At 42.4% G+C, this 13,272-nt stretch overlaps 2 protein-coding genes across 2 annotated transcripts in view; both read left to right on the top strand.

Annotated features, from left to right (window-relative positions):
* The window catches only part of LOC111973206 (protein CDV3 homolog), a 17,698-nt gene extending 10,534 nt beyond the window's left edge, over positions 1 to 7,164 (top strand). The window contains exon 5 of the mRNA XM_024000490.2: positions 3,792 to 7,164. Coding sequence (XP_023856258.1) covers positions 3,792 to 3,921 — 130 coding nt within the window. The 3' untranslated portion in view covers positions 3,922 to 7,164. The remainder of the gene's footprint in view (positions 1 to 3,791) is intronic.
* The window catches only part of LOC111973377 (transmembrane protein 108), a 297,121-nt gene that overhangs the window by 130,666 nt on the left and 153,183 nt on the right, over positions 1 to 13,272 (top strand). The gene's annotated exons all lie outside the window — the stretch shown is intronic.

Genomic DNA, 13,272 nt, shown 5'->3' with positions numbered 1-13,272 from the left:
GTATTACTATATCAATAATATATATATAAAAAAACTGAAACTGTACATACTTTGTTAAAGCACCGTTGGCAGCGATTATAGCCTCGAGTCTTTGGTACAAGCTTGGCACACTGTATTTGGGGAGTTCTCCCAGTCTTCTCTGCAGATCCTCTCAAGCTGTCAGGTTGTTTTCCCAGAAATGTTAGATCGGGTTCAAGTTCGGGCTGTGGCTGGGACACTCAATTTAGTTAAAACGAACTTCAAAATAATTGTCTTGGCTGTGTGCTTAGGGTTGTTGTCCTGTTGGAAGGTGAACTTGCCCCAGTCAAGCACTCAGGAGGAGGTTTTCACCAAAGTTCTCTCTATACTTTGCTCCGTCATCTTTCCCTCGATCCTGACTAGTTTCCCAGCTCCTGCCGCTAAAAAAACCACACAGATGATGCTGCACGCCAGCTTCACCGTGAGATGGTGCCAGTTTCCTCCAACGTGTCGCTTGGCATTCAGGCCAAACTGTTCCATCTTGGTTTCATCAGACCAGAATCTTGTTTCTCATTGTCTGAGAGTCTTTAGGGCCTTTGGCAAACTCCAAGGACAGTCAGTGTACCTTTTACTGAGGAATGGCTTCCGTCTGGCCACTCTCCATAAAGGCTGTTGGCGGAGTTCTGCAGAGAAGGTTGTCCTTCTGGAAGGTTCTTTACTCCAAAGAGGAACTTGGAGCGCTGTCAGAGAGTACATCGAGTTCTTGGTCACCTCCCTGACCAAGGCCCTTTCTCCCCGACTGCTCAGTTTGGCCGGGAGGTCAGCTTAGAGAGTCTGGTGGTTCCAAACTTCTCCATTTATGGAGGCCCTGTGTTCTTGGGACCTTAATGCTGCCAAAAATGTTTTGTACCCTTCCCCAGATGTGCCTCGACCATCCTGTCTCAGGCTCTACGACAATTCCTACAACCTCACGGCTGGTTTTTGCTCTGACAGGCACTTCAACTGTGGGACCTTACAGTTGAAGTTGGAAGTCTACATACACCTTAGCCAAATACATTTAAATCTCTTTCACAATTCCTGACAATTAATCCTAGTAAAAGTCCCCGTTTAGGTCGTTAGGATGACACCTTTTTTAAGAATGTGAAATGTCAGAATAGTAAGGAGAATGATTTATTTCAGCTTTTATTTCTTCATCACATTCCCAGTGAGTCAGAAGTTTACATACACTCAATTAGTATTTGGTAGCATTGCCTTAAATTGTTTACCTTGAGTCAACGTTTCGGGTAGCCTTCCACAAGCTTCCACAAGTTGGGTGATGTTGGCCTTTCCTCCTGACAGAGCTGGTGTACTGAGTCAGGTTTGTAGGCCTCCTGCTCGCACACGCTTTTTCAGTTCTGCCACAAATATTTCTATAGGATTGAGGTCAGGCTTTGTGATGACCACTCAATACCTTGACTTTGTTGTCCTTAAGCTATTTTGCCACAATTTGGAGTATGCTTGGGGTCAATGTCCACTTGGAAGACCCAAGCTTTAACTTCCTGACTGATGTTCTGAGATGTTTGTTCAATATATCCACATAATTCCCCCCTCATGATGCCATCTCTATTTGTGTGCACCAGTCCCTCCTGAAGCAACAGCACCCACAACATGATTCTGCAACCCCGTCTTCACAGTTGTTGGGTTCTTCGGCTTGCAAGCACCCCTTTTTTCTCCAAGCATACGATGGTCATTATGCCAACAGATCTGTTTTTTCATCAGACCAGAGGACATTCTCGAAAAGTACAATCTTTGTCCCCTGTACGTTGCAAACCGTAGTCTGGATTTTTTATGGCGTTTTGGAGCAGTGGCTTTTTCCTTGCTGAGCGGCATTTCAGGTATGTTATATAGGACTCGTTTACTGTGGATATAGATATTTTGTACCGTTTCCTCCAGTATCTTCACAAGGTCCTTTGCTGTGTTCAGGATTGATTTGCCCTTTTGACCAAATTACGTTCTTTCTAGGAGACAGAACGCGTCTCCTTCCTGAGTGTATGGCGGCTGTGTGGTCCATGGTGTTTTACTTGCGTACTATTGTTTGTCAGATGAACTGGGCTCCAGGCATTTGGAAATGCTCCAGGATGAACCAGACTTGTGGAGTCTACAATTCTTTTTCTGAGGTCTTGGCTGATTTCTTTTGATTTTCCTGATGTTCAAGCAAAGAGGCACTGAGTTTGAAGTTGGCCTTGAATGCATCCACAGGTACACTCCATTCACTCAAATTATGTCAATTAGCCTATCAGAAGCTTCTAAAGCCATGACATCATTTTCTGGAATATCCAAAGCGGTTAAGCACAGTCAACTTAGTGCATGTAACCTTCTGACCACTGGATTGTGAAAAGTGGTTTACGTCATGCACAAAGTAGTGTCCTAACCGACTTGCCAAAACTATAGTTTGTTAACAAGAAATGTGTGGAGTGGTTGAAAAACGAGTTTACATGACTCCAACCTAAGTGTATGTAAACTTCCACTTCACTGTATATCAGACAGTGTGGGCCTTCAATCTCCAATCAATTGATTTACCACAGGTGGACTCAATCAGTTGTAGTAACATCTCAAGGATGATCAATGGAAACAGCATGCATTTGAGCTCAATTTCAAGTGTCATAGCAAAGGTTCTGATACTTAACTAATAAGGCATTTGTGTTTTTTTTTCTAAAACCTGTTTCACTTTGTCATTATGGGTACTGTGTGTAGATTGATGAGGAAAAACATGAATTTATTAATTTAGAATAAGGCTGCAATGTAAACAGATGTGAATAGTCAAGGGTCTGAATACTTCCGAATGCATTGACACCACACACCTCATTAACTATCATTGCGAGAGACTAGCTAAACTAATTTATGCTTGATCTGAAATGTGGTTGGAGATCCATATGGAGGGTGTGAAGCCAATTGCGTAGCCTCCAGAGGCATGCGAGGCCAAATAAAGCTCGTACTGCATTCCATCCCAAACGTTGTAACAATGCAGAGGCTCTATACAGCTCCGCATTTACATGATTGTTACGGTAGTTGGGGTCGGTACATCCTGTAGAAACACAAACTCATTCCTTATATACATTTGCAAATATTTCTAAAAACCTGTTTTTGCTTTGTCATTTTGGGGTAGTGTGTGTGTGTGTGTAGATTGATCAGGGGGGGGAAACAATTTAATCAATTTTAGAATAAGGCTGTAACGTTAAAGAAAAGTGTGGATAAAGTCAAGGGGTCTGAATACCTTCTGAATGTTACTGATCGACTAAAACAATCTCCATCGACCAACAGCCTAACAACCAAACAATCATCCAGTTGACTAACTGGGGTCAACCCTAGTGCGCTCAACATTTTTCTTGGTGTAAGTTGAAGTTCGATAGCYGACGTCAACGCCCCTTCGTTGGTGATTGGTCATCAGTACTACTCTTAGTATGAGTGGGAACATGAAGTGTAGTCTCAGTGAGAGACGACAAATATTTATGCAACGTTGTTCACTGCACCAAACATCTTAGCTAAATGTAAAATTATGCGACTAAGACTTCCTTGGCCAAAACATCTAACTTAATGACACATTTCTTGATTTATCTTGGATTAGTTCTGACAATTTTGAGGAAGTGTTTCTGGCTGTTGCTTYGGTGGCTCGAGGGACAAACGACAGTAATATTATTTTCTTGTTTTTCAAGCGAGGTCTTTAAGGGGTATACAAGCAGATGTCGTTTTGCCTAGTTGAGTTCTGCTAGGAGCGAACCGAACCTATGTATGCGAACGCCTTTAGACACACAGTGTAGGAACTTTGTTTAATATGTCCAATGCTTGGGTTACAGGGACAGAGAGCTGGAGAAGACCTTTGAGGTTGTGAAGCACAAAAACCGTGGCCGAGAGGAGGGTGGCAGTGGCGCTTCCCTGCAGCAGTTGGAGCTTGGTAATCAGTACGCCATCCTAGGGGACAAGTAGTGCCCTGCACAGCCAGCGTGGTCTTACCCAGCTGCCAGAGGGAGCTGAACTACAGCTGTGTACCTAACTACAGTGCAGTCCTGACAACAAACACTGGTGTTGCTGCCACCACCACACTGGACCTTCTCTCCTTCTCACACACCACAGTACAATACATACAGTATACATACAAACACCTCACACAGTCAACCATATACACTGACACACACTTTACATCTACACAGACACTCCCACTATGTCAATACATTCACGTGTATATACAGTACTTACACAAAGCACCTGGTTGGCAAAACTGAAGGACTACATCCAAAAAGGGCTGTGGCAACGGGGATCAACTGAAACAAATATMAAATCTATATGATACACCCATATGACACTGCAGCAGCAACAACAACAGCAAAGGCAACTTTAGGTTGTCTTTTGTGGATTGTAGTCAGAGCAGCAGCTGTATGGTACAACTTCTCTCTGGACTTCAACTTTCTTTGATAAAGCCACAGAGGATCAAAGAAGACACAAAATTGGGCAAGATGAATTTATGGACTGTTGAGAATGGATATATTTTTTGTGAGATGGTTATAACCTGAACTGCACATGGTTTGTAATTGTTGGGGTGAGTTATGGTTTGGGCACACGAGCGGAGACTCGGTCGCGTGACTGGTGACCATGTTGAGCGGGGACTTTGCTCTTATTGGTGGTGAGTGGGGCAAACACCAGCCCTGCAGAAGAGAGAACCACCTTAAACTTTGTTTTCCTCAAAAAAGGGACTCCTACAAAGATCTGTGAACACGGGAGAGAAGTTATGGTCCTCATTCAGAATTACTATTTAAAAGTGGCCTTAGTGTAAAGAGAGAAACTGCCTCGTCCTCTGGAGAGAAACTTGCTGGTTGTCTCATGGGCTGTTGCCTGCCTCCTGGATCGCACCACTTAAAAGGAAACCAACCTCCCAAGTTAAATGTAGTGCTGAGTTGTAGTTTGTCAGATTACACCGACTGTCCTTCATATCCACTGTTAGACTTGCTCACCCTTTTTTTTTGATTATTAACATTGGCAAACCATTATTTAAGCTCTTTTCTAATCTGAAGTCATTACTTTGGTAGATGACTTTTTTTAAAGCATTCTGAGGATTCGTTTGAGTTTTTTTTTGTTATGTTTTACTTGGAGGGCTGTTTCTTCACCATAGTGTTTATGTACTTACACCATTGTGTATAGGTGGGACAGAGGGGAAGTAGACTGACATTGTTACAGGTGCAAAGACATTAGCTACAGCGTCCCAAAAATGACCCTTCTGTACTCAATGTAAGTAAGTATGGCTTGTCATACTGCTGTCCATTTTTGATTACTTAGTTCATTTGGAGAGAGTTCAGATCCTTTGACTTTATCCACATTTTGATACGTTACAGCCATATTCTAAAATGGATTAAATATTATCATCAGTCTACACACAATGCCCCATAATGGCAAAGCGAAAACGTGTTTTTAGAAATTTTTGCAAATGTATATACATATTTACATAAGTATTCAGACCCTTTGCTATGAGATTTGAAATTGAGCTTAGGTGCATCCTGTTTCTATTAATCATCCTTGATGTTTCTACAACTTGATAGGAGTCCACCTGTGGTAAATTCAATTGATTGGACATGATTTGGAAAGGCGCGCACACACCTGTCTRTATAAGGTCCCACAGTTGACAGTGCATGTCATAGTAAAAACCAAGCCAAGGAGGTTGAAGGAATTGTCCGTAGAGCTCCGAGACAGGATTGTGTCGAAGGGTACCAAAACATTTCTGCACCACTGACTGTACAAGAACACAGTGGCCTCCATCATTCTTAAATGGAAGAAGTTTGGAACCACCAAGACTCTTCTTAGAGCTGGCCGTCCAGCCAAACTGAACAATTGGGGGAGAAGGTCAGGGAGGTAACCAAGAACCCGATGGTCACTGATAGAGCTTCAGAGTTCATCTGTGGAGATGGGAGAACCTTCCAGGACAACCATCTCTGCAGCCCTCCACCAATCAGGCCTTTATGGTAGAGTGGTCAGACGGAAGCCACTCCTCAGTAAAAGGATGTTTTTCAGCGGTGGGGACTGGGAGACTAGTCAGGATCGAGCGAAAGATGAATGGMGCAAAGTATAGAGAGATCCTTGATGAAMACCTACTCCAGAGCACTCAGACTGGAGCGAAGGTTCACCTTCCAACAGGACAACGACCCAAAGCACACAGCCAAGACAATACAGGAGTGGCTTCGGGACAAGTCTCTGAATGTCCTTGAGTGGCCCAGCCAGAGCCCGGACTTTAACCCGATCGAATGTCTCTGGGGAGACCTGAAAATAGCTGTGCAGCGACGCTCACCATCCAACCTGACAGAGCTTGAGAGGATCTGCAGGGAATACTGGGAGAAACTCCCCAAATACAGGTGTGCCAAGATTGTAGTGTCATACCCAAGAAGACTCGATGCTGTAAACGCTGCCAAAGGTGCTTCAATAAAGTCCTGAGTAAATGGTCTGAATACTTATGTAAATGTGATTTATTTTTGCAAAAAAAAATAATCTGTATTTGCTTTGTCATTATGGGGCATTGTATGTAGATTGATGGGAAAAAACTAATTAATCAATTTTAGAATAAGGCTGTAATGTAACAAAATGTGGGAAAAGTCAAGGAGTCTCCCTCCCCATATMTGCATCCGTTTGCTTTCTCTTATACTCATTGCATTGCTTCAGTCCAAGGCATTGAAGTTTGCCTTGTTCTGCAGCATGGAACTCACCCATCTTTCTCCCTCCTCCCYGTAGAGATCGATGCCCTCAAAGGTTGTTCCAAAAAATATGAAGTATATTATTTCAGCACTTATTGAAATGTTTGTAGAGCAGGTCTATGACATGTAATTGTGGTCCTGGAGAGCTTCAGTCAGTGGCTGCTGTCTGACTTTTTATTTTTGGGCTCCAAACCACCTGATCTGTCTCCTCTAACGAACMAATGAGGTTATCTCAAAGGTCAGGGGGTTTAGATAAGAATAAGCATGCTTGCATTTCCTTAGGTTGAACAGAGGGTTAGAACTAAAAAGAGCTGGAGGTGTGTTCATTTCTGTCAAAGCCAATCGAACTGAGATGTAGAGATTTGTGGAGGGCACTGTAACACGTTACGCAGCCTGTGGTCCTCTGCCAAAACAATGTGGGTGGAAGTAGTGAAAATGTCGGAGGACTCTTAATCAAAGAACAGTTTAACAAAAAATAAACCGTGATCCTTGTGAAGGGTGTCCTGTGAGTTCTTAACCTGAAAGTAACTGTTTTACAGGTAAGCTAGATGTTCAAATAAAAGGCYACACTGAGAAACCAGTCTGCATGAGTATTGGCAGCTGGTAAGTAGTGTTTCAGTAAGCACAATAATGCACGTGGTCTAATAAATTATATTTTAGATCACCATTTTGAGTTGAGCCTTACATGTTATTATAATTTAAAATCGGATGAAGTTCAAACCACTTTATGCTCGGGAGTTATTTTTTGGGACAAATCTTTGGTAAAGTAGGTAGTGGACTAGGCACATTTATGACATCTGTCAGAGACCACAGATTTTATTTTGTCCCAACACTTCATTGGCTTCCTTTCGTTGTCTCTGTCGCCACAACTTCATGACTACTGACCACAAAGAACTAGTCATAAACATCAGTAGTCATAGAGAAGAAGTCAATTGGACTCAGGAGTACTGGGACTTAGCCAAAGACTGCTACAGGTGCAAACAATATGTACAGTGGGGAGAACAAGTATTTGATACTGCCGATTTTGCAGGTTTTCCGACTTACAAAGCATGTAGAGGTCTGTCATTTTTATCATAGGWAMACTTCAACTGTGAGATGGAATCTAAAACAAAAATCCAGAAAATCACATTGTATGATTTTTAAGTTATTAATTTGCATTTTATTGCATGACATAAGTATTTGATACATCAGAAAAGCAGAACTTAATATTTGGTACAGAAACCTTTGTTTGCAATTACAGAGATCATACGTYTCCTGTAGTTCTTGACCAGGTTTGCACACACTGCAGCTGGGATTTTGTCCCACTCCTCCATACAGACCTTCTCCAGATCCTTCAGGATTCGGGGCTGTCTGGGGCGAAGGTTCACCTTCCAAACAGGACAACGACCCTAAGCACACAGCCAAGACAATGCAGGTGTATTTTCGGGATAAGTCTCAATGTCCTTGAGTGTCCCCGCCAGAGCCCAGACTTGAACCCGATCGTACATCTCTGGAGAGTCCTGAAAATAGCTGTGCAGTGACTCTCGCCATCCAACCTGACRGAGCTTGAGAAGATCTGCAGAGAAGAATGAGAAAAACTCCCCAAATACAGCKGTGCCAAGCTTGTAGCGCCATACCAAAGAAGACTCGAGGCTGTAATCGCTGCCAAAGGTGCTTCAACAAAGTACTGAGTAAAGGGTCTGAATACTTATGTAAATGTGATACTAGTTTTTTTAAAGTTTTTTTAAAATTAGCAAAACATTCTAACAACCTGTTTTTGCTTTGTCATTATGGGGTATTAGGTGTAGATCTACAATGGGGGTGGAAAACAATTTAATACATTTTAGAATAAGGCTGTAACATTACAAAATGTGAAAAAAGGCAAGGTGTCTGAATACTTTCCTAAGGCACTGTATTTTTGTCTTGTAAAAGCAAGATTTTCTTTGAGTGCTGAAATCTGATGTACAGGCCTAAGTGACCACACACTCAAATGGACCTACAGCGTGGGTAAGATACCATCATTCACACACAGTAGATAGACATGGTGTAAACCACCATGTTGTCAACAAAATGCTATCCTCAATGCTTATGTTGTATTGTGTCTGACTCAATTTGTGGAAATGCTGTGATCACTCATCGTCTTTAATGTTGTGATTCACAGACACATGATGACCACGATTTGAATGCTGCAACTGAGGCGGAATGATGTCAAGGCAAGTCAAATCATGACGTCAGTGATCTTCAGGTCACAGTCAGAACTTTACAAAGAWGATTTTTCCCTGTCTGAGCTGGGGGGTTTTGTTCCCAGTTGTCTTGAATGCACAGAAGTTTRCGATTTCCGAGTTCCCAGTTGTTTTGAACGCAGCATGAGACTCYGAGTATGACTGGACATCAGTGGAGGTTGCTGAAGGGAGGACAGGTCATATTAATGGCTGGTACGGGGCAAATGGAATGGCATCAAAAACATGGAAAATGTGTGTTTATATTTGATACCATTCCACAGATGCCGCTCCAGCCATTAACTCAAGCCCGTCCTCATCAATTAAGGTACCACCAACCTCCTGTGCTGGACATGGGAAGGATATTTGTGACGACTTAAAAGGGATGCAGAAGCACACCAGTACCCAATGTTATGTTTATTCTAGGGCCAACCCTCTAGCTACCCCTTATTCCACTATGCCCCACCCTACCTTCACTCATTTTTCCTATGCTTCTTCCTTCACTTGTTCTTCTCCTGATTTGATAACATCTAGACTACTGTTGTTGCTACCCTTTGGGATCACCTGTGTAATGCTCTCCTCCTGCTTATGATGGGGTTCAGACTGAATGCAGTGGTATATTTTTATATTAAACCTACCTCACGCATCCAGTTTTTCCAATTGTAACTCACCCACCAAAGATCACAATATGCTCTTTTTACATTGTGTGTTATTTGTGCTAGTCTAATTCCTAAAAAGGAAAAGCAGAATAATCCTTGCGCTCTCGGATAGTAATAATAGTTCATATAGTGCTCTTCACTAGATCCAGGCTGTATCACAACCGGGAGTCCCATAGGGCGGTGCACAATTTGCCAAGCGTTGTCCGGGTTTGGCCGGTGTAGGCCGTCACTGTAAATAAGAATTTGTTCTTAACTGACCCGCCTAGTTAAATMAAGGTGAAATAAAATAATTCACAGTCCCAGGTTTGTAGCATTGATAAAYAAATAATTTAATGTTTACTTCAAGTCAGATGTATAAATATATATGTTATGTATAAAAWCCATGTATGTATGCATTGTTTACTAATGTGCTTTCTTTATTAAAGCAATGTAATTGTTGGAGTTCAGGTGTTTGATTGGTGACTAGGTGCATTCTTGTCAAATAAATATGCTTATTCATTCATGATTATGGATACATTCTGCAATGAGTACATCTGGATGTGAATTTGTATGTCAACAAGTTAAGTTATGAATTGCAGTGCATTCTGACACCATGAATTGAAATTGATTTCACCGTGTTCATGTAGTTGRGAGAAATGATAAGTGATTAAATATACTGTAGAAGTCCACTGGCTGAAGGAGAAGGGGATCTGGTCAAATAAGGAAGGGTATGTTCCTAATATCATCTAGGTAACGTTAGATAGCTAGTTTCTTTGCAACAAAAAAGAAACTAGCCTAGTATTCATGGCACATTTGTACATATCCACCCGATTAGCCACCAATCACCCCATTAAAAGGTGGACAAATATTACCAATCTCACCATTCATATGGTGAATGTGGTATCCCACACGCCACGTGTGGTACGCGTTACCTTTGAATAATGATTTTAAACATTTTCAACTAACAACATTTTTCGGTAAATTGTCCTTTCTCACCAGTAGCAGTGTAGAGCAAGCGTGTTAGCTGCCCCACCAATTTACATTACTAGGCTTCCATTTGCTGTACTGGCGACATGGGGTAAGGTGTTGGGATGTATTTATAATATTTATTTTTTTTGCAACGAAAACGAGAGTTTCTATTGCACGGATTCACTTACTGGTAAGTCCTGTTTGTTTTCACTTGGTCTACTTCGGTGGGGTGTTATGGCGCCTACAACCCCCAAAAAGTGTGTTGCTACCACCTATTGGATGCAGTGATTCTAAGTGAATACGCCCTAATTAGGCTTCTTCAACTGGCGGATCGCCGGCCGAATTTGGTGGTTTTATTTGGCCCCCAAGCTTTCTGAGAAAAAATATATATGTATATTTTTGTTGGTATTATAATTATTTTATTTTTTTCTTGTTTGACATGAGACTAAAAACACCAGGAAATCAGCTCCCAATTGATTTTAATTTTGGAAATCTGTTCCAAAATATTCCCAAGCATAATAGAGAGACATATGTGATCGTGTACAAATAATAAATAATTATTGATTGGATTTATATTGCACTTTTATACCAACTGARGCACTCAAAGCGCATTACATAGTAGGGGGAAACTCACCTCATCCACCATCAATGTGTCGTACCCAACCATTTTTGTGCCAGAACGCTCACCACACATCAGCTATCAGGTGGAGAGGTGAGAAGTGATATATGCCAATTAGGAATGAGGTGGATGATTAGGTGGCCGTGACTGAATGTGGCCARGTTGGTAATTTATCCATGACACCGGGTGAACCCCCTACTCATACAATAAGTGCCATGGGATTTTGAATGACTGYAGAGAGTCAGGACACCTGTTTTAACGTCCATCCGAAAGACGTAACCCTATACAGGGCAATGTCCCCAAATGTAATCAAGGTTTGAAATTATAATTTTTTTGTCAAATAGTATATATGTTGCCTCCCGGGTGGCGCAGTGGTCTAGGGCACTGCATCGCAGTGCTAGCTGCGCCACCAGAGTCTCTGGGTTCGCGCCCAGGCTCTGTCGCAGCCGGCCGCGACCGGGAGGTCCGTGGGGCGACGCACAATTGGCCTAGCGTCGTCCRGGTYAGGGAGGGTTTGGCCGGTAGGGATATCCTTGTCTCATCKCGCTCCAGCGACTCCTGTGGCGGGCCGGGCGCAGTGCGHGCTAACCAAGGGGGCCAGGTRCACGGTGTTTCCTCCGACACATTGGTGCGGCTGGCTTCCGGGTTGGAGGCGCGCTGTGTTARGAAGCAGTGCGGCTTGGTTGGGTTGTGCTTCGGAGGACGCATGGCTTTCGACCTTCGTCTCTCCCGAGCCCGTACGGGAGTTGTAGCGATGAGACAAGATAGTAATTACTAGCGATTGGATACCACGAAAATTGGGGAGAAAAGGGGATAAAAAAATGTCATGTTCAAAATTGTGCACTCTCCTCAAACAATAGCATGGTATTCTTTCACTGTAATAGCTACTGTAAATTGGACAGTGCAGTTAGATTAACAAGAATTTAAGCTTTCTGCCAWTATCAGATATGTCTATGTYCTGGGACATGTCCTTGTTACTTACAACCTCATGCTAATCACATTAGCCTACGTTAGCTCAACCGCCCTGTGGACGGGACACCGATCCCGAAGAAGTTTTAACCACCAAAATAACAAAATACAAAATAGGAAGATTTGTTCTATTTGAAATGTTCATAAAGTAGGGAGATGTCACCAGGGTGTCTGGGGTTATCTGTAACACAAATGTATGTATTAGGACTCATTATAACCAGTTATGAAATTGACTAAATACTAACATGTACTGCCATGCAGTTAAATACTATCACACGCATTAAACATAAACAAAACAATTCATTTGACTTTCATCTTTCTGTCTCACAAAAACAGCATGACTTATCCTCATAAGATGGAAGCATTTAATTTCAATATACTGGACACTTCATTTCAACATATTTTTCTGACTCAATTTCCACCATTAAAAACAAAGCAAACAACCACATTTTTACGAGTCACATCTGACACCAGCATGGCGTGGGCAAGAGTGGCAGTTATGGGTCCCTCTGACCCAGCAACTGCAGTACCTGGGGGCCCGGGTGGTCCAGGCAAAACAGGGAGACTCTACCCCACAAAAAAACACAAGAGAAGTCATCTTGATTTTTGTACACTTCATTTTGGCCCATTCATCCCTCACCTTCCCATGCATGCAAAATGGTCCCCAGTTTGTTGTTGTAATACAGTTTGTGTTCTCAGTCAACTAGTTTGGTAAAATAAATATTAATTGCTGAAAGATGTCGTAAAGAACAACATAGCTAAACCAGCAAGGATGATGAGGAAATATATGTCCTTGGAGTGAAGAGAAGTGGACCCACCAGAAAAGTCTCCAAGGCAGGATACTCAGAAGAAACCACAAAGGTCTGAAAAAATTCATGTGAAATTGCGAATTATACATCATACCAGTTATATGGCCCATAGCTTTTCCCCTGAATTCACAAACAGGTAGGCGCTACTACTTTGTAGCTCAGCCCCCTCAATGTAGCTGAAATATGATTGATCTCAACTGAACATTTTGGTGTCAACAACCCTGTTTTTGTTGTTGCATTAGGGTATTTGCTAKTTGCAATGTGGTTGCAGAAGCATATTTTGGCAGACTTTTGAAAATGGCCATCAAATGATTGGGGAGAATGTAGACCCACCGGCTGATCAGGTGAGGATGCAACCAAGGGGTCTGGGGGGCCCGGAGGTCCGCTGAAGCCATACTGTTC

The sequence above is a fragment of the Salvelinus sp. IW2-2015 genome, linkage group LG14 (genome assembly GCF_002910315.2).
Source record: "Salvelinus sp. IW2-2015 linkage group LG14, ASM291031v2, whole genome shotgun sequence".
Classification (NCBI taxonomy): domain Eukaryota; kingdom Metazoa; phylum Chordata; class Actinopteri; order Salmoniformes; family Salmonidae; genus Salvelinus; species Salvelinus sp. IW2-2015.
This window is presented reverse-complemented; position numbering and strand designations above follow the sequence as displayed.